Source organism: Impatiens glandulifera, chromosome 7 (genome assembly GCF_907164915.1).
Source record: "Impatiens glandulifera chromosome 7, dImpGla2.1, whole genome shotgun sequence".
NCBI classification, from domain to species: Eukaryota; Viridiplantae; Streptophyta; class Magnoliopsida; order Ericales; family Balsaminaceae; genus Impatiens; species Impatiens glandulifera.
In genome coordinates this window covers 2,945,762-2,967,794 of record NC_061868.1, presented here as the reverse complement: position 1 = coordinate 2,967,794, position 22,033 = coordinate 2,945,762, and the positions used below count along the sequence as shown (strand labels likewise).

Here is a 22,033-nt window from a genome sequence, read left to right as displayed (position 1 = left end):
AACAATTCACCTAATTGAACTAACTAATAAATTGAAATTGACTGTTTAAAATTTTTTAAATATTTTTCGGCGATTTGATAATGTATTTTAAGGTACAAATTGGTTGAACTGAACTGCTTATACTATAAAAAAAAATTAAAACATTTAAAGATGTATTGAAACTAGAGTTGGACATCGTGCATAAACGGTCGTATTCGACTCGGACAAGTCGTGTTAGACACTCAATCGTATCATACTATGTCGTGTCTTAATCTTATATGTGTTGTATCGTGTCTTGACCCACTCAAAATATTATGATCTACGAGCTATTTCGTGTCATGTTAATTCGTATCCACGAGTTTATTCGTGTCGAGTTAAGTCGTGTTTAAATTCATATTTCGTGTTATTTCGACTCATTTGTATCGTGTCAATGTCCGTTTTCATGCGTGTCGTGTCGTTTATTGACACACTCATATTAATTAATTATTTATTTATATATTAAATTATATTTTTAATAAAAATTGTAAAATATATTTATTTAATTTAATTTAAATTTTTTTAATTAATTTGATAAATTAAATGTGTTAAATATATTATTTAAAAAAACTAATTAATATGTTAAATATGTAAGATGTGTAGATATAAATTTTAACATATAGTTTCATAAATAATCATTTGAATATCAATTATTTAAAATATATTTTAGAACTTACAAATAATTATCTAAATAAAAATAGTTAATAATTTATTAATTGAATGAAAATGTAAATATATTTAGTTGAGAATGTTAATGTAAAAGTCGGTAGTTTGGGAAGGAAATAAGAAAGATGTGGATAGTTTGAGGAAAGAAATGTGTAAGTTGGGTAAATATTTAATGGATTTGTTGTTGACATATTTATAAATATATATTATTATATTATAATTTAATGAAAAAGTGGGTAAAAATAATAAATATATATTATTATATTATTAAAATTAAATTATTATTATATATTTATTATTTAATGTTTTAATAATAATTGATATTATAAAATTATTTAAAATTTTAAAACTAAATAAATAAATTAATTAATAAAAATAATATAGGAAAGAATTATTTAAAACTCACATTTCTATTCATATAATTTATTTATTGAAATTTATATTTATTTTAATTAATATTATTTAAATTAATATATTATTTTAATATTTTAATTTAGTAGGTTTAATTTTAATTTATATATATTACCATTATAAAATAAAATATTTAATTAATTAAATGAGAATCTAAATAGATTTAGATAAAATGTTAATGTTAAGTTGAGTAACTTAGGTCTTGTAACTAATTGTGTTTATGTCATTTCGTGTGTATATTCGTGCTCGTGTTTATACTCGTGTTGTGTCCGTGTCGACTCGTGACTGTGTTACGATCCTATAAACTCATAATCGTATCGTGCTTGTGTCATGTCCAACCTGTTGTTTTTGGCACAATTAGAATCCCACATCGAAAGATTATAGGAGTGAAAGAAGTTTCTTAGTATATAAAAGAAACTATATTCACAATTAGATAAATCACACATCGGATGATGATGGGAGTTGGGGAAGTTTCTTAGTGTATAAAAGAAACTTTCCCTCTTTGGTTTATTGCACCTAATATTTGTATATCTTCTTCCTTATTAATTGATAGTCTTAGTGCTTTGAGACGTAGGCAACATTTTGGTCGAATTCTGTTATCAAATTTTGTTAGTGTGTTTTTTCGTTTGTTTTCTTCTTTTGTGTTTCTGTTAAGGTTTTTTCCAACAAGTGATATCAGAGTCAAAGGTTTTTCCTTGGCATGGTGGAGTCTTCAAAAGGGGCATCAACTCCTTCGTCATCCTAGACAAGGACATCGATGTCGAATTTCAAGTTTGCGGTGGAAATCTTTGATGAAACTGGACATTTCAGCATGTGGCAAAGTGAGGTTCTAGATTCTTTTTTTCAGTAGAGTCTAGATGTTGTTATTGAGGTCGGATAACCAGATAGTATAGAAGAAAAAGAGTGGAGTATCATGAATCGGTTTGCGTGCGGGACAATTCGATCATGCTTGTCTAGAGAGTAGAAGTATGCTATGAAGAACGAAACTTCTGCACAAAAACTATGGAAAGCATTGGAGGACAAATTTCTGAAGAAGAGTGGTCAGAATAAGCTTCTTATGAAGAAGCAATTATTCCGGTTTGATTACCAATCAGGTACTACTATGAATGAACATATTATTAAGTTTAATTAGTTAGTAGCAGATCTGTTAAACATTGATGTTAAGTTTGAGGATGAAAATCTTGTTTTGATGTTGTTATCGTCCCTTCCTAATAAATTTGAACACTTAGAAATAACGTTACTTCATGGGAAGGGAAATGTTTTTTTTTATGCTGTAAGTTCTGTTTTATATAGTCATGAATTGAGAAAGCAAGACAAAAGGAAAAACAAAATAGGTACAGTAGATGAAGCATTGATGGTCAAGGACTGTCAGCAAAGCAAATCAAAAGGGAAAGGAAGAAGATCTAAAAGTAGAGTTGCCAAAGATGAATGTGCTTTCTGTCGTGAGAAAGGACATTGGAAAATTAACTATCCAAAGTTAAAGAAGATAGAGAAAGATTTTGAAGATGCAAATGTTAAAAAAACAAAGGTGATGAAGATTCAGAATACTGTTTATCGATGTCACACATAACATCACATTCTGAAGCATGGATATTGGACTCAACATGCACTTATCATATGATACCAGTTCGAAATTGGTTCTTTGACTTTAAGGAGCTAGATGGTGGAGTTGTTTACATGGGATATGCTAGTATATGTAAAATAAAAGGGATAGGTTCAATCAAGCTGAGAAATGATGACGGATCCACTAGAATTATTAGAGATGTTCAGTATATACCGAATATGAAAAAGAATCTTATTTCTTTGGGGGCTTTGGAGTCAAAACGCCTACATGTGAAATTGGAAAATGGAATTCTTAAGGTAATTTTTGGAGCGCTAGTGGTGTTGAAAACTATTAGGAAAAGTAATAATTTGTATTACTATCAAGGTAGTACAGTTAATGTGACAACATATGTATCAACTTCCGGGAGCAGTATGGAGTTAGAGGAAACAAAGCTATGTCATATGCGATTGGGGCATGCTGGTGAGAAATCTATGCAAACTCTTGTCAAGCAAGGATTGTTGAAAGGTACAAGAGTTTGTAAATTAGATTTTTATGAACATTGTATTATGGGAAAACAAATGCGAGTAAAATTTGGCACTGCTATCCATAACACTAAGGGTATTTTGAACTATGTGCACTCAGATGTTTGGGGACCTTCCAAGACTCCTTCTCTTGGAGGTAGACATTATTTTGTTACTTTTGTTAATGACTTTTCCAAAAGTGTATGAGTGTTTACTATGAAGAATAAAGGTGAAGTGTTTGAGATTTTTCTTAAATGGAAAACTCAAGTTGAAGACGAGACAGGAAGAAAGATCAAAGTTCTCTACACTGATAACGGTAGAGAATACAAGAATGATTCATTCTAGAAGTTATGCCAAGAGTGTGGCATAGTTCGACACTTCACAGTCAGAAAAACACCACAACAAAATGGAGTATCGGAACGTATGAACAAGACATTGGTGGAGAAAGTTCGTTTTATGTTGTCTAATTCTGGGTTAGACAGGAAATTTTGGGCAGAAGTTGTGTCATACGCTCAACATTTGGTAAATCGCCTACCATAATCTACACTTGGTGGCAAGACTCCATTAGAGGTATGGTCTGGAAAACCTGTAACTGATTATAATTTTTTTGCATATTTTTGGTTCTACTTTATATTATCATTTAGTTGAATCAAAGTTGGATCCACGAAGAAAGAAGGTTTTTTATGGGATTTACTACGGGAGTTAAAGAATATCGCCTCTGGTGTTTGGATGCAAAGAAAACCATTATTAGTAGAGATGTTATTTTTGATGATTATTCAAATTTGAATAAGGTAACACCAAACAAGATTGATTGTACTCCGCAACAGGTGGAGTTTGAGTAGATAAAGATAAGTCCAACTATAAGTGACTCTCCGACGACAGACGAAGAGTTAAATAAGGAAGAGGTTCCGACCCAAGAACCTTTAGAACAACGTGAATCAATTTCTATGAACAGGCTAAGGCGAGTTATTCAAAAACCAGGTCGGTTTGTTAACATGACGGCCTATGCACTTCTAGTCGTAGATGATGTTCCATCCACTTTTTCAGATGTAAGTCGAAGTACTGAAAATGGAAAAAGGAGAGGTGTTATGGAAGATGAGATGCAATCTCTTTAGAAGAATGAGACATGTAAGTTGACGCATCTACAAAAAGGGAAGAAGACTATTGGTTGTAAATGGATCTTTTCTAAGAAATAAGGATTTCTCGAAAAAATTGATGTTCGCTAAAGACTACGCTCAAAAGGAATGAGTTGATTATAATGAGGTACTTTCTCCTATTGTTAAACACTCTTCCATTAGAATTTTGTTTACCTTGGTAGCGCAGATGAATTTGGAACTAGCTCAACCAGATGTGAAGACCGTAGTCCAACACGGTCATTTGAACGAGGAAATCTACATTTATCAACCAGATTGATTCGAAGTTGACAAATTGAAGACTCAATTGGGTAAAGAGTTTGAGATGAAAGACATAAGAAAAAACAAATTTAAACATTGTTTGGATTTGGTAAACACCTTTCGCGTTTGAGTCGGCGCTGAAGAGCGCCAATTAGAAGCACTTAAGAACTATTTTTTAATAACGAAGATTGTATTTGGATATTGTGCCAATGTGGATATTTGTTGTTGTTGGCACAATTAGAATTCCACATCGAAAGATTATGGGAGTGAAAGAAGTTTCTTAGTATATAAAAAAACTATATTCACAATTAGATAAATCCAACATCGGAAGATGATGGGAGTTGGGTAAGTTTCTTAGTTTATAAAAGAAACTCTCCTCTCTTTGGTTTATTGCACCTAATATTTGTATCTCTTATTATTATTAATTGATAGCCTTAGTGTTTGGAGACGTATGCAACATTTTTGGCCGAACTCCGTTATCAAATTATGTTAGTGTGTTCTTTCGTTTGTTTTTTTATTTTGTGTTTCTATTAGGGTTTTTCCCAACACAACCCACGACCCAAATTAGATTATATTATATCGTGTCATTACGTACTAATATTGTGTTGTATCGTGTCGGTTCATATTGATCCAATCCATTTCCTGGCTCTAATTAATTGAAACAAATAAAATTATAAGCTTAAGGTACAACATCATTTTCTGTTGAGTGATATTACTTCAAAATTTGTAATTTGTAATGTTTATAGAACAATAAAAAAGAATCACTTTCTTTTCAACTTGTACTTTATCTAGTGAATTATTTAATTTGCATAATATTAAGTAAATAATACAATAGTTTTTTTATTACTACTATTAATGTTTAATTTAGATATATATTTAGTTATAAACTCCCACACTTGTCAAGCAAATTTGATAGTATGATAAATTAGATAAAAGGAAAAGAAACCACAATCCACGTGGACCATTGAATGAGTTTCACACGGATTAAAGATCAATTTTAATCAACGGTAGATGTGGTACGCGCCTAGGGTTCCTTAATTGGGTTGATGGGACGTCCAAGCCCATTAGGGTTGGTAGGTTGGTCTTTTGTCACATTATTATTATTCCTATATATATATTGAAGGCGTATAAGATATATGAATAAAACGGCGGAGTGGTGCTCAGTTCATTACACCCTGTATCATCATGGTTGCAACCAATTATCACAAGTCGACGTCCTGAACAAGCTCTGATCGCATCCTCGTTTGCGTGCACACTCTTAGCGATTTGATCCTAATTTGTCTGTAGATCATTTGTTGGCAAAATTAAGGTATTCTCCATAAACATAACTCATTAATTATATATCTTACGTTATCTTGAGTTTGTTTGAATCAAGTTATAGTGACGAGATCTCATATATCACCATTATAGGAAATTGTTGTCGCAATTAACATATTGCGCCCACTACGATCTAAACAACAAATAGATCTGATCCGGCTAACTATTATTTTGAAGTTATGTATAATTAATTTTAATGATAAATTTTACGCTAACTTTGAAGAATAGTTATTGTAAAGGTAAATTTAGAATTATTAGTTGCAAATATTAAATTTCATACTATAATAATCAAAGGAGGCATATAATATATTTGTTGTGAACCAGCTCTGATAGGATCCTCGTTTTGTGTGCGCATTCATAGTGATTTGATCCTAATTTGTATGTAGATCATTCGTTGACACAATTGAGGTATTTTCTACCAACATAGGTCATCAATTATATATTTTATCAATTATATATTTTATGTATCTTGAGTTTGTGTGAATCAAGTTATAGCGACGAGATCTCAGATATCATCTTTATAGGAAATTGTTGTCGCAATTAACATATTGCGCTGACTACGATCTAATCAAATAGATGTAGATCTGATCCGGCTAACTATTGTTTTGAAGGTAAGTATAATTAATTTTAATAGTAAATTTTACACTAACTTTGAAGAATAGTCATCGTACAGGTAAATTTTCAGTTGCATATATATATATATATATATATATATATATATATATATATATATATATATATATATATATATAAGATTTCATGCTATAATAATCAAATGAGGCATATAATATGTTATTATGGTAGTTTAATTAAATATTAAATTCTAAAGTTTGTGTGAATGCTTATATATATTATGGATTAATTTGAAATTATCAGTTTTGAAGGTAGTTATTGCTAAATTTATAAGTAGATTATTTATTTTATAAGTAGATGATCCTAAGAGACTACGTTATCTTAATTTAAACAAAATAATATATACAATCATATATTCATATATATATATATATATATATATAATTAAGGAAATTAGCATGATATCTACCGTGTTATGGTCCCACTTCAATCCAACCTATATATTTATATTTGATTGTATGTATAATTTGAATTTTAAGAATTTGACAATAATATTTGAAGAATAGTTATTTTAAGGATATATTTAAAATTATCAATATAATATGTTAATTTTACCATATAATAATTGGATATATATATATATATATATATATATATATATATATATATATATATATATATATATATATATATATATTGTTATTTAAATTTTTTAATTGGCAAAAATAATAAAATATTTATAGATCAAAAAGATTTTAACTAAAATAGTTCATATCATAATTTATAAATTTTATAAAATTATTTTTTGTTTTTAATTTTTTTATTTATTTTTATTTTAAAAAGTATCATATATTTCAATTATATTTTATATTTTATATAAATAATATTATTTTTTACTTTTATCTATTTTTAAAGTATATGTGATTGTAACTATGATTATTATAAAATAATACTTTTCAAAATGGTCTACCTTCAATAATTTTTTTCTAAAAAATGACATTTTATTGTAATTATTATCACAATCGTAATTCTTTTTTAAAAATTAATAAAGTAAAACATAAAAGAGACTTTTATATTTGATATAAAAAAATATAAAAATAGATGAATTTATTTTAATTGAAAATGATATAAATAAAACTAAATAAGTGTTAAAAAAATATTAAATTTGTAGATAATGTAGCATAAAAAATGATATTTTTACTAAATACATATTTTTTTTATTTGGTAAACATATCATTTTTATATAACATTATCTACAAATTTAATATTCTTTTAAACACATATACTTTTATTTATATCATTTTCAATTAAAAAAAAATCATATATTTCAATCATATTTTTTATATCAAATATAAAAGTCTCTTTTATGTTTTATTTTATTAATTTAAAAAAATGAATTGTAGTTGAGATAATAATTACAATAAAATCTCACTTTTCTATCAAAGATATTGAAGATAGGCCAGTTTGAAAAGTGTTATAATAATCATATTTACAATCACAATTACTTTAAAAAATATAAGTAAAAATAATATTATTTATATTTGATATAAAATATATAATTGAAATAAATGAAATTTTTTTAAATCATAAATAGATTAAAAAAAGTAAAAACAAAAAATGATTTTATAAAATTTATAAATTATGCTATAAAAGTTTTTAGTTAAAATCTTTCTGATAAATAAATATATATATTTGCTGCCACTATAAAAATTTAAATACCAAAATATATATATATATATATATAATATATATATATATATATATATATATAATATTGATAATTTTAAATCTATCCTTAAAATAATTATTCTCCAAATATTATTGTCAGATTCTTAAAATTCAGTGATACATATATATATATATATATATATATATATATATATATATATATATATATATATATATATATTTGTTTAAATTAAGATCTTGCAGTTTCTTAGGATCATGTACTTATAAAATAGACAATCTACTTATAAAAATAATATTATTTATATTTGATATAAATATATAATTGAAATAAATGAAACGTTTTGAAATAAAAAATTTATAAAAAAAAGTAAAAACAAAAATTGATTTTATAAATAACTCAGTTAGAGAATAACACCATGTTCAATGTCAAATCTCTCTCCTTAAATACACCTTCTTTGACTAATAAAACATATATTACTATGGAAGGAGGCAATCCTAACCCTCTCAGTCCTCAGTATCATAAGAAATTTTCATTTTTTTCCTATTTCTTTCAATTAATCTTTAATCTTGAAAAATAAAAATACTATCTTTAAAATTTATCCCCCATCCATAAAAAAAATTGGGTAAGAATCTCCGACCGACAGAGCCCGGATCGCCAATGTCTACTTCGGTGGACAGGGTGATTTAGGAAAATGTAAGAAAATTGTTATCATTGAACAGAGCATGGAGGTGGTGGATGTTGAAAAACTTAAATTAAGATTTTATTTTTTATGTTTAATATTTCTATAATAATAATAATATTGATTTTAGTGAGGGGATAACTAAGAGATTACTTTATTCTGGTATTTGAAAAGTCAAGTATAGGAAGAGTCAATACTTTTTTATAATGACTTATAATAATCTATTTGAGATGAAAAAAGAAGAAATATTTTGTCCTCTTTACCAAAAATTGGTATTAGAGCCATTATACATGAGGTGAACGTGAGAAAATATGTCAGTCTCAAAAGAGAACGTCGCGGTGTGCGCTAGCCGAGAGAGAAAGAGGAGTGATCGAGAGATTTGTGAGGTGTGTGTTGAGTGTAAACACTTGAGAAAAATGGCAGGTCTAACTAATGGCATCCCACTACTCAAGTTGACAAAAGGCGTCAACTACAACAAATGAAAGGTGTAAATGAAGGCCCTTTTTGGCTCCCAAGATAATTGAGATGTGGTCGAGACTAGGTATGAGGAAACGACGATCATAGATGGGCATTTAAATACCCAGCTAAACACGTTGAAGGTCGGTCAAGCTTAAGACAGGGCGACTCTATATTTACTATACCGATATGTCGAAGAATCTAGTTTTAAGAAGATAGTCGACGCAAAATCTTCCAAAGTAGTATGTGATACACTCGAAATAGCAAACAAATGATACAAATGGTTGAAGCAAGTCTGGCTTCAAACTCGAAGGGGCAATTTCAAAAACATGAGGTAGTGGCATATGTAGATTGTAGTAGAGGAAGAGGAGGACGGGAGAGTGAGCAAGTCGATCAACAGAACTGGCATGGCCGATGTTAAGCTCAGGGTGGTCGAACAAACACAAACAACAATATTAAGTGTTATAACTGTGGGAAGTATGAACATGTTACCAAGGAATTTTACTCGATAAAATGCTACAATAGAGTAAAGTTGGATCATATTTTCAAATATTATAAATCCGAGAGGAAAAAAGAGGAACCAACAAACTTCTTTGTTGAGAAAGAAGATGAATGATTGTTTCTAGTGACAAAAATTCTAGAAAACGAGATCAAACTGAGTTGTTCTAATAACTCGTTTTGGTACACTATCGCAAATAACCATATGTGTGGTGACGAGAGATTATTCAAAATACTCTCAAAGGTGGAATCTGAATCCATTTCTTTTGGTGATGCTTCAAAAGTAGCTGTCAAAGATCGATGAATGATCATGTATCAACAGATAAATGGGGGAATTAGAGAGATCAGAGATGTTTACTATGTGCCTAATCTCAAAAGCAACATACTGAGCATTGGACAATTGATGGACAATGGATACTTGATTTGGATGAAGGACCGAGAACTACAACTAAAGGATAAACTCATGAGATACATTTCCTAGGTAGAAATGGAGAAAAATTGCATGTACAAACTTGATTTTAAATAGTTCAAGACAAATGTATGCAACTTGATATGGAGGATTAGGCCATGAAATGGCATTATTGGTTCGTTCATCTTCACTTCGGGGTTGACCGAGATGGTGAAAAATGAGATGGTACTTGGACTGCCTAATATTAAATTTGAAAAGAGGTTTTATGAAGAATTTGTGATCGGGAAGCAAGTAAGGACTTCTTTTCCAAGTAGTTTTGAATACCGAGTAAAAGAGCAACTCGGACTAGTCCTTACCAATTTGTATTTTGATATAGGGTGTATTTTGTTTTAAGAATTAAACTCGTGATATTTGATATTTTAGACGTGATCTTAACTATCTTAATATTTTATGTTATTTGTTTTTAAATCAAATTTTAGGTATACTAGTAATTATTTTAATCGATCAAATTGAATTGACGTCTTAAATTGACTTTAACGATTTGGTGGTCTTAAATTGACTTTAATGATTTGGTGGTGAATTTTAGTGTACAAATCAACCGAAATGAATCACTTACCCTTAAAAAATTAATAACAAAGTGTATTTAAAGGTAAAAATAAAATAAAAATGCTTTTAATAAGCAACAATCTTCCCGAGCAACAAAAGATTAAGAATATGGTAGTTATGACCTTGAGATTATGATTGGTAGAATGTATTAAACCATAATAGTAAAATTGTAAAAATGTTTAGTTAGATTGATTTTATACCTATTGTAAAATCAATCGTAACATATCCCTTGAAAAAAAAAAGTATAAACTAGTAACACTCTAAACTGTCTTACAAAAATATTAAATTCTTAATTTATTTTTACTATATTTTATCCCATTTTTTTAATATTAACATTTATTTGTTTATTTAATTTTTTATTGAAATTTAATTATTAAGCTTTTATTATTTTTAATTATTAGGCTTTTATTACTTTTTTTTAAATAAACTTATTTTATTATTTAAATTTTATTTATTTTTTAGAAAAACATAATGCTTGTTTTATAATTAGTAGTATAAAAAAATAATAATAATTATATTATTAATTATAATTATTATCTCTCAACTAATTAGCTCAATAATTTAAAAAAAAATATTATCTTTCATATTTCAAACAAAATTTTGAAATAATATTATTAATTTTAAATAATAAAATGATTATATTTTTATTTATGTATTTGATATAATATTAATAATATTTAAAGTAATTAAAATAGTATTAAAATATCAAAAAAATATTTTAAAAAAATATTTAAAAAATAATTAACAAAGATAAAAATAAATTATTATTTTATTCTAATACTTAACTTTTATACTATATTTATCAAACAAAAAATTTATAAATCTATACCAAACAATAATAATTGTATGTATATATAAATTATACTTTTTATATCTCTTTATAGTTTATATCCACTATAGTAGTTGCGCAAATTTTTTAATTTATCGCTTTAGTTATGTGATTGACATTACGATGTTCGAATACGGGTTATTTAAATAATCTGGTTATTTTACAAAAAAAATAAAGATTATAATGGTTTTGAGAATTGACTTTTTTATTTATAAAAAACTTAAAGAGTATTAATATATAATAAAATTTAAAATATAGAATTTTTAATATTTTAATTAATAAATTTAGTTATGTGATAAAAAAAATGATGTTATTGGTTTTGATTATTCAAATAACCACACCTAAATAAGATATAAATCATGGTTTTTCTTGTTGCGATTATATTGTATTTTATTTAGATTTGGAGTAATAATTAATTAACTTGTGAATAATATATTTTAATTTTAGACACAATCATTTTATATAAAGATGAACAATGTCTAGTTGTTAAATATATGTAAAACACATTAAGAAACTTACAAAAAGATGCTTAAAAATAAGAATCATAATTATAATTTGTTATGTGATTTCCGATTCGAATTACCTCACTAAAACGATTTTTCTCCAGTTTAATCAGGTATTTTCAATTCCAACATTCAATTTTTTATTTTATTTTATTTCTAAATTAATTTTGAATTCAAATTATTCGAATTAGATATCTTATATACTAAAATATTAAATATATATATATATATATATATATATATATATATATATATATATATATATATATATATATATATATATATATATATATATCACTCAAACTATTATATTCTTAGAGCCATATCTAGGTGGGGTGAGCGGAACACAGGGTAAACTTTTTAATTTATATATATATATATTAATGTTTACACATATTTTTAAAATATATATATATATATTAAAATAAATATATTTTTAGTGATGATAATTTTTTAGTAATAATATTTTTAAAAAATAGTTGAATTCTAGATTTAGTGATAAAAAAATAAAACTCATTATACTTAGTTTGGATTTAGATCCTAAAATTAATTAATTATTTAAAGTTGAAGATACTTCCAAATTGATTAAACCTATTAGCCAAAAATTACAGCAAATAAAAATATATTATTTGAGATCCCAATTCCAGTATTATAAAATTAATATTTCTCGTAATGAGAATTTTTAAAATACGTCTTCCATCGTTATATCTGTCGCAAATTAGTTGAAATAAACAATTCACAAAATTATAATTTGATTGATAGATTGATTAAACTTGTTTTAACTTTATCAATTTTTATCGTTACTATAAAAAAAAATATTATTTTTAGCTATAAAACATAAAATATGTGAAAATTGTTTAACAATAAGATAAAAGAAGAATTTTAGTAGATACTAAGATGATTTATATGAACGACAGTTTTTTTTAAGATAACGATTTGGATTTTTATATTAAATGAATGTTATTCTAGAAAAAATAGAAGTTGTAATTTAAATAATAGGTAAAAATTATTATATTTTATAGATTTTCTTTTGTCTTATTTTATATTTTTAATAGTACATGATACAATTTAAAATATATAAATTTTCTATTTAAATTGGGTATTATATCATTTTTTAGATTTCGTATATATATATTTTATTTTAGTAGATGTATTCATGGATCGATTCAATTAATATGCTTATTTGTTAATGGTAATAATAAAATAATATTTATAACCATGGAAAAAAATCATGGATTAACTCTTAAAAACAGTGTTAGCGACTACCAATATATTAATGGTGAAATAGCTAAATAAAGAGTTTTAGAGATTTTTATAGTTAAAGATGAGGTGAGTGACTGGAAGGACCATGAATGTAGGAAGATGGACGATTAGAGGGAGGGAAAATGAATGAGGATAGAATGTCCATGGTAATTTAATATATAATTATTTAATTATATATAATAAATTATATAATATATAATAAAATAAATAATAAAAAATGAATTCGATTTTCGGTTTGGTTTCGAGTTGAAATTTAAAATTCGAAAACAAAACGAAAATCGTATTTGAATTAAAATCAGTTTAATTTTCTATTCGAAAATCGAAAATAAAATTTGAATTCAGTTTATTCAAATTTAATCGGTCGAATATTCAGTTTAGACAAAATATTTAATCCCCTTTTTGACTAAAGACGTGGCAGGATAAAACACCCTAATTATGTAATAAAAGTTAAATTAAATGGACAATACCAAATATTTTAGACCATAAATTTTATGTAATAAATATATTAGATTACAATCAATTATCCTCCAATTATTTAGAGTTTAAGCAAATAATTTAATTTACATATTATTAAGTTATATAGTTGAAGGCCATACTTATTACCATTCAATGAGATTCATCAATTGGCCAAAAGGAGCACCAAACCAATTAGGGTTTTTTTTTTTCATTTTATCTTGTGTATATTATCATCTAAAACATATATATGTTAATTACTTTTCTTATATTTCTATTTAAAATAGAGTTAAGCAGCGAGATTTGATAGATCAACTTTAAAGACACTCATGATAATTTTATTTTTAAAAAGGAAATTATCTCTATCCTAAAGAGATTTCCAACAATCTAAAAAAAAAATCTAATCGACCTATATATATCAGATACGAATATTGATTTTTGTATGGATAATTATTACATTGATTTAAAAAAAATAAAAAATTATTATTGCGAGGGTAAATTGAAGTATTCAACTTTTATAAAAGTTGTCAAAAAAAATATATATATATATATATTATTTATATATAATAATTATTTAGCAAATAAATTGTGTTATTTGATTTTTTATATATAATATGATCTACAAATTTGATAAAAAAAAATCAACCTTTTTATTAATTTTAACTTTTTCATTTAAAATATATTATGTATTTTAATAAAATTTTCCATATCAAAAAAATACTCTTAATCTTTACTTATTAGTTATTAAAATTATTTTTATATATAATATAAATAAAATTACTTTATTTTAATAATTATGAAAAGTTATTTTACTTACAATTATAATAAAATATCAATTTCTAAAATATATATATTTAAAGGATAAATTTAAAATTATCAACTTTTAGGGTAGGTATAATTAATTAATTTTATAGAAGATATTATTGTGATCTAAACAAAAATCTGACCGGCATATTTATATTTGATGATATTTTTACAGATAAAATTTACATTAATCTTTAAGGGTAAATTTTTAAAATTATCAAAAAGATATTAGAATTTACAGATGTAATAATTAGATAATAGGTTTTCATGGTAGAGTAATTAATTAGACATTAATCTCCAGAGATGTGATTGCATTTATTTATATTATATAAACGAAATTAAATTTGAAATTAAAGTAAGTATAATTAAATTTTAAGGTAGGTTTGACTCTACTTTCTAAAGACTTATTATTTTAAAAGAAATTTGAAACTATTTATACTTTTAAAGGCAAGTAGTTAATATTTTTTTTTTTATAAGAATGATAAGTGATAAATTTGAAGATTGATATTATTAATATTTAATAATAAATGCGTGTATAAAAATTGTACAAATCCATTTATTGAGGGTTAAATGGAAAATAAAACATTTTTATAAACATAAATATATGAATCAAAGTTGATTACAAAAATATTGTAAAAACCTCTTATTACATCATAGTTATTTTGTTGTAAAGTAATAAGTTTTGTTTTTATTTTTTTCATTACTTTTTTGGTGTTTTTTTATTAGTTGGTATGATTTGTTTAGTCTTTTATATATATTATATATATATATATATTTAAATTATCTATAATTTTGAAATAAGTATAAGAAATATTTAGAAATATATCCAAACAAGCCTTAAAACTTTGGAAGCAGATTAATTAATGCATTGACTGCTTTAAGGTCTTTAAATCACACGGTGATAATTTGGAGATTATCATTCCATAATGTTTGGAACTTATTTCGGTTATTTAAGATTATTTTAATTAATAAATAAATTGTTTAAATAGAAAATATGGAATATGAGATAAAAACATATAAAATATTATGTGAATAATTTGATAATTCATAGAAGAATAAACTTAAATGAAAATTAATAAAGAAAGTGTAGTATTAGTTCTTAAATAAATAAAAATCATTTAATGATCAAATTAAGTTAATAAAACTTAAGTGTAATTAAGTTATCTTTTTATTTTCTAGTTCTTTTAATAATATATAATATTATATATATAATATTATTACTAATTAATGCATTGTTTGATGATTTTTTTTTTTTTTTTATTTCAAACTTCATCATTACTTTTTATCTAAGACATTAAAATTATCAATTAATACATTAAATTAATATATTATTTTAAAATATTAAATGATAAAGGTATTTTTAATTAATTATCAAATAACTCACTTTCTATATATATATATATATATATATATATAAATATAAAAAAACATAATTATTACAAAATTATCCCATATCAAATGAGTCCATAATCTCCATAAATATTTTTTTTATATTGTTTTGAATTAATTAATGTAAAAGTACTTTATTTGAATTATTTAAAAATGTTGTATAATATTTTAATTAATAAGATTAAACAAAAAGTAATCTTTGATAAGATTCTAAATTATTTGAAATTAATTCCAAATTTTAGGCAAAAACAAATTACATATAAACGCATCTATGATCTAATCCCCTCTCCTCTCCTCTCTTCTCTATCTCTCTCTCTTTCAGAACATTCTTTGATTACAAAAAAAGAGCTTGAACATGGGAAAAGACAATGTGTCTCTCACTCTGAGTCTTGTAAGAATTTAACCCAATTTCTTAATTTGTCTCTTGTTTTCTTTCTCATTTAATCTCTGGCCAAATCTTGAAAAAAAATACGAACTTTATTAATTTTTAATGGTTTTGTTTATCTCTCACCCAAAACAAACAGGGAGGAAGTTTCCGGCAGGAAGCGGCGGATCCTCCGGCGGAGGAGGTGGCAGAGGCGGCGGCGGGCAGTCTGGGCAGAAGAGTTGATTCAGGAAAAGGAAAGGAAGTAATGGGTGGGCAGTCAGGGCAAAGGAGGGAGACGGTATTGGAGATAGGCAGAGTAAGATCAACGGCTAGAACTCTGTCAGAAGAGGAGTACGTGGATGAAGAAATTGACGGCGGCACCGGCGCCGTCGCCGGCAGGAAGAGGAAAAGGTATCACCGTCACACCGCCGACCAAATCAAAGAAATGGAACTGTACGGAATCTCTCTCACCCTCTATATTTTATATTTTATATTTTATATTTTGATTTATAAATTTATTGATTTAATCCATAAGGGATATAGATGTTAAGAAGATTGATTATTTAAATAATCAAACGAGTTATTCTAACAACTTTTATCGAACAATGTTTCTTCTAACAGAAGAATGAGTTGAACTCGGCTGTTTTAGTTGGTCTAAAACAATCTGAAAAGGAGATTTGCTTAACAAAAAGATAATAAAAAATTAAAAGTTTAAAGTTAATTTTATTAAATTATATATATTAGGGATTATAATGAATAGAATCAGGATAGATTTCTATTATCTTCTTTATTTATTTGAAGATCTATTTGTTATCTCTATTTTGTTTATATATTTTTTAATATTATAAATAAATTAGTATTTTAGTTTAAGATAAATTTAATTATAAAATTATTTTATAATAATCTTAAAATAACAATCTTTTAAAATTTGATTTCACATCAAATATTCTATAACTCATACTTTTTGTTTTTATTAGACATTTGTGCCATGTTTGTATACACAATTTTTAATTGCTTTGATTTTTCAAACTTTAATTAAAAAATTATATAATTTCAATTTTTCTTTAAGAACAAGTTATTTCTCTCCTGTCATGTTAATTATAGTATAGAATAAATTCGGAGATTATTAATGTTTTTTTTGGTTACTTTATAATAAATGTTGTATTTATCTTTGTTATTATAAATTATTATAAATTTTTGGTTGAATTTTCAAAAGTAAATCAAAATGTTGTAGGTATAATTTTTTTTTTAATTATATATGTAACTATTATTATGACAAAACTTATTGATATTAAGAAGAACTTAAGTTATGGATTTTAATTTATATTTTTTTTTTGTCATTAGTTGAGGAACATTTCATTTTTAGTATTACTTTCTCTTTATTTCGGGTGCATTTAGTAACACTTTTGACCACTTATTTTGTATTTCATGTATATTTAAATTATTTTAAAAGACTCTCTCTTTTATATATATATATATATATATATATATATATATATATATATATATATATATATATATATATATTGTTTTTATATGCATATTTGTTTTCCAATTAGATTAAGATAATATGTATTATGTTATAATAATAATTAAATTGTTTATTTATATATATAGTCTGTTTAGACACTCGCGTCTTCCTGACGAGTTACAAAGGCAGGAATTGGGAAATCGATTGGGGCTCTCTCCACTACAAGTGAAATTCTGGTTCCAGAATAGAAGAACCCAAACTAAGGTGACTAAATTGCACAATAAAATTTTATTAGCTCGATTTAAATATTTAATAAAAGTTTAGAAGCTTATTTGATATTTTCTTTTGCAGGCCATGAATGAGCGTAATGAAATTTCATCAATGAGAAACGAAATGGAAATGGTGAAGGAAGAAAACATCTTCCTTAGAGAAGCCATTAGGAAAGCTCTCTGCCTTAACTGTGGATTTCCAACTATCGATTCACAAGATTTGAGGATCCAAAACGCCCAACTTGTCGCCGAGGTTTGTTTAATTCAAATTTAATATCGAATAATCACCTTCTTTATCGTGAAAAAATCATTAAAAAAATTGGGTTTTCTTTGTTTTTCTAGTTTGAAAAGCTAAAAGCGCTCATGGGTGTGGATATATCGGGATCGTTGTCTGCTAGCGCAAAAAAGTTGTGCGTGCTAGGAATAGAGGTGTCGAAGATTATGAAACTTGTTGGTCAAGCTATCAATGATCTTATCAATATGGCAACATTGAATGAACCGTTTTGGTTGCGCGATATAGAAAATGGAAGTGGCATAATAAATAATGTCGAGTATGTTAGAAGGTTTCAGTTAGGGAACTCGACAAATGAGAGTCGTGGAATGCGTATCGAGGTTTCGAGGGAGATTGTGACTGTCTTTGCTGACATCACTAAGCTTGTTGAATGTTTTATGGACGTGGTAAAATGCTTTTATTAATGATTTATCGAGAAAATGTTTTTATTTTTGTGTAGATTATTATTTATTAATTATTTAATTTATTTTTGTAGAATGAATGGAAAGATATGTTTCCTAGCATTATATCAAAAGCTACAAGTGTTGATGTTATTAGTGAAGGAAAAGAGAATCATAGAAATGGTGATGTGCAATTGGTAAAGAGCCGAATTCTATTTATTTACACCCCTAAATTTGTTTGTTTGTTTGTTAAAGTTTAAGAATGAACTATATAATATTGCAGATGTCCGCGGAATATCAGATGCTCACTCCGACGGTTCCGACGAGAGAAGTGCACTTCGTTCGACATTGTAAGCAACTGAGTTCCAAGAGGTGGGTAATTGTCGATTTCTCCATCGACAATAATATTGATGTTTCCGCAGTTAAATTTAGAAAACGTCCATCAGGTTGCATTATCGAGGATATATCGAATGGCCATTGCAAGGTACACTTGAGATTGATATATATCATGAAATTAAATTTTAAAAAAATGTTTATAGTTTTCATTTGTCTAAGCGATGAATTGTTATTATTTAGGTAACGTGGATTGAACATTTGGAATGTGAAAACATCACTATCCCAACAAATTATCCCGGAATAATTAGCGCAGCTTTTGGCGCTAGGCATTGGGCTACGGCTCTACAACAACAATGCGAGCGACTCTTTTATATGATGACCACTAACTTTCCAACTTATGAGTCAAATGGTAATCGAACTCTTCATGTCTTTAGGTTCTCTTACTAAGTTTTGTTGAGGTATTTTCATCCTAAATAACGTAAATTGTGAATAAATTTGAAATAATGAAAATGTACATCCACAATAAAATAAAATAAAAACTAACCAACTATTTTCCAATTTATGCAAACCGTATAGGACTTGCGTCTGCAATGGAAGAGAGGAAAACTATAATGGTATTGGCGCATAAAATGAAGGCTAATTTTTGTCGTTCGATTGGAGCGTCAAGTCTCCATAAATTGACAAAGTTAACAAGCAAAAATGAATATGACATTAGGGTTTCTATTAGGAGGAACTTAGATGATCCTGGAGAACCTATTGGTGTGATCCTTTGCGGAGTTACATCTATATGGTTACCGTTCTCTCGACTTGTCTTATCTGATTATCTTAGTGATGAAAGTCGAAGACATGAGGTTTGACTATTTTCCTTTGCATTTGTGTATAGATCGTATTGGATTATGGTGTAATTAACTAGCTTAAATCTTTTGCTTTTTGTTTATAGTGGGATGTTATATTGAATGGAAAACCAGCTGAATCCCTAGTAAACATGACCAAGGGAGGCAACTCGGTTACAATCCAAGTAAGTTCTTCTTTACTTCCTAGTATGGGCCATTTTGAAACACTTTTTTGGATATAGGTTCATTGACAATTTCACATATAGAGACGAATACATATCCATAAAGTGTTTTTAAATGGTCGAATGTCCTCCTAAGTTTGTATAGTTTTACTAACACATTCAATCCATATAGGGGATTAAGGGGAAAGAAGACGACATGAGGATAATGCAAGATAGCTCGACTAATGATTTCGAATCAATGCTGGTTTTCGCATCGTTGAGCATGTCCTCACTACAATCCAACTCTACACATGGCAACTCGGGGGAAATTGCCATGCTTCCCTCGGGTTTTTCGATTCTTCAAGAAGGGTTGGAGTCAAGGCCTATGGTATTCGATTGTTCGATGGATCAAGAGCATATGATTAAATCAGGAGGGGCTGAAGAAGAAGGAGGGCGTCGGGGATCTCTTCTAACTCTAGCTTTTCAAATTCTGGCTAGCAATTCTCCAATGGACGAACTGAGTATGGATTCAATGGAGTCTGTTAATAAGCTTGTTTCGCTCACGTTAAGAAATATTAAGAAAAACCTAAAGTGTGAGTGAAGATGGATGCATTGGTGAAGATTTAGAGACTTCTATTGCATTATTAATTTAGACTCATTGAAGACCATTTTTATTTTTCCTTTTCGTTAAAGAAACATGTATAATTTTACCAGGAGGAATTTTTCTTCAAGTAGAATTATTAATTGTGGCTGATTTCTACAAACTTGTCACAAAATTTTATAAACTTGTTTGTTTTTGCAATTTATTTAATTCATGCATTGTCAAAACTTTTGTTATTTTTTTTAAATGTCTCTAAAATGGTTGATATATGAAAAATAATGGGTGTATAGGGATTATTTATTTAAGGGTTGGGTAGATATTAGGGTTCAATGAGACGATGATTTAAAATTTTTTTATTGTTCATATTTAGTGAGACGGTACGAAGTCAAAGATGTTTTTGTTAATGAAAGAAATTTTGAATGTGTTTAATAAAAAAATTCATTTTTATTAAAATATAGAGAAATATCTCAACTTATCTCAAATTAAAAGTTCGTTTTTTTGTTGAAACAACATTAAACTTGTCACACCGATAATAGTATTGATCATTAATGATGAACTTATAATTCACTCTGTTAAAAGACCATTTTTAAGAAATATTTTATTAGTTTTTTAATAAGTACTAAATTGATATATATATATATATTTTTCATGTATATACTATGCACCGGAAACATATTATTTTAAATTATTTTTCATGTATATACTATGCAATATGCAAGACCTATATTTTGATAGTATGCTACCACATGGACCATCCAATTGTCGTTGTCAGTTTTGATCCATTTAGTAATTTATAAGGACAATAATTTTTCTTTGTCGTCGTTATTGACCAAAGAAACAAGTAATTTATCAAAACGTCCTGACTAATAACGAAAGTAACAATATTGACAACTCTAAGGATTAGAAACGAAAGTTATAGTTACTGTGTTATTGTTTAACTATCGTCGCTATTAACTTTTAACAACAATTATTTGAGCAATAATGACACATTTTCCATCGCTATTTCTCTTCTGATACTAATGTCAAAAAATAATAAAATCAGCGGAACCAATGGAATGACATATACAACACCAAAGAAACATGTCAGGAATTTAGTCATGGATGCAAGAGAGAAACTCTTCCAGCTGAATAAGACACGGAGTTGTCAATAATCAATAATCCTAATTAGAAGAAAATTGGGGTTGATTCGTTTCACAAGTGAGAGAAGAAAAGATAGAAGCATAAGAAGTATTTGGTTACGATTTTTAAAAGTATGTCGCCACAACTAGTGAAAAATGTGTTTTTAATGGCAGTATTTAAAACCG

General features: G+C 26.5%; 1 protein-coding gene across 1 annotated transcript; it reads left to right on the top strand.

Moving 5' to 3' along the window:
* Nucleotides 1–1,849: 1,849 nt before the first annotated feature.
* Nucleotides 1,850–20,729, top strand: LOC124944940 (homeobox-leucine zipper protein GLABRA 2-like). The gene is made up of 11 exons (XM_047485289.1): nt 1,850–1,918; nt 16,544–16,839; nt 18,004–18,121; nt 18,209–18,379; nt 18,469–18,804; nt 18,894–18,995; nt 19,082–19,282; nt 19,375–19,543; nt 19,711–19,985; nt 20,075–20,152; nt 20,322–20,729. Exons 1-11 carry the CDS (start codon nt 1,850–1,852, stop codon nt 20,727–20,729), a joined length of 2,223 nt encoding a protein of 740 aa, XP_047341245.1.
* Nucleotides 20,730–22,033: the final 1,304 nt, after the last annotated feature.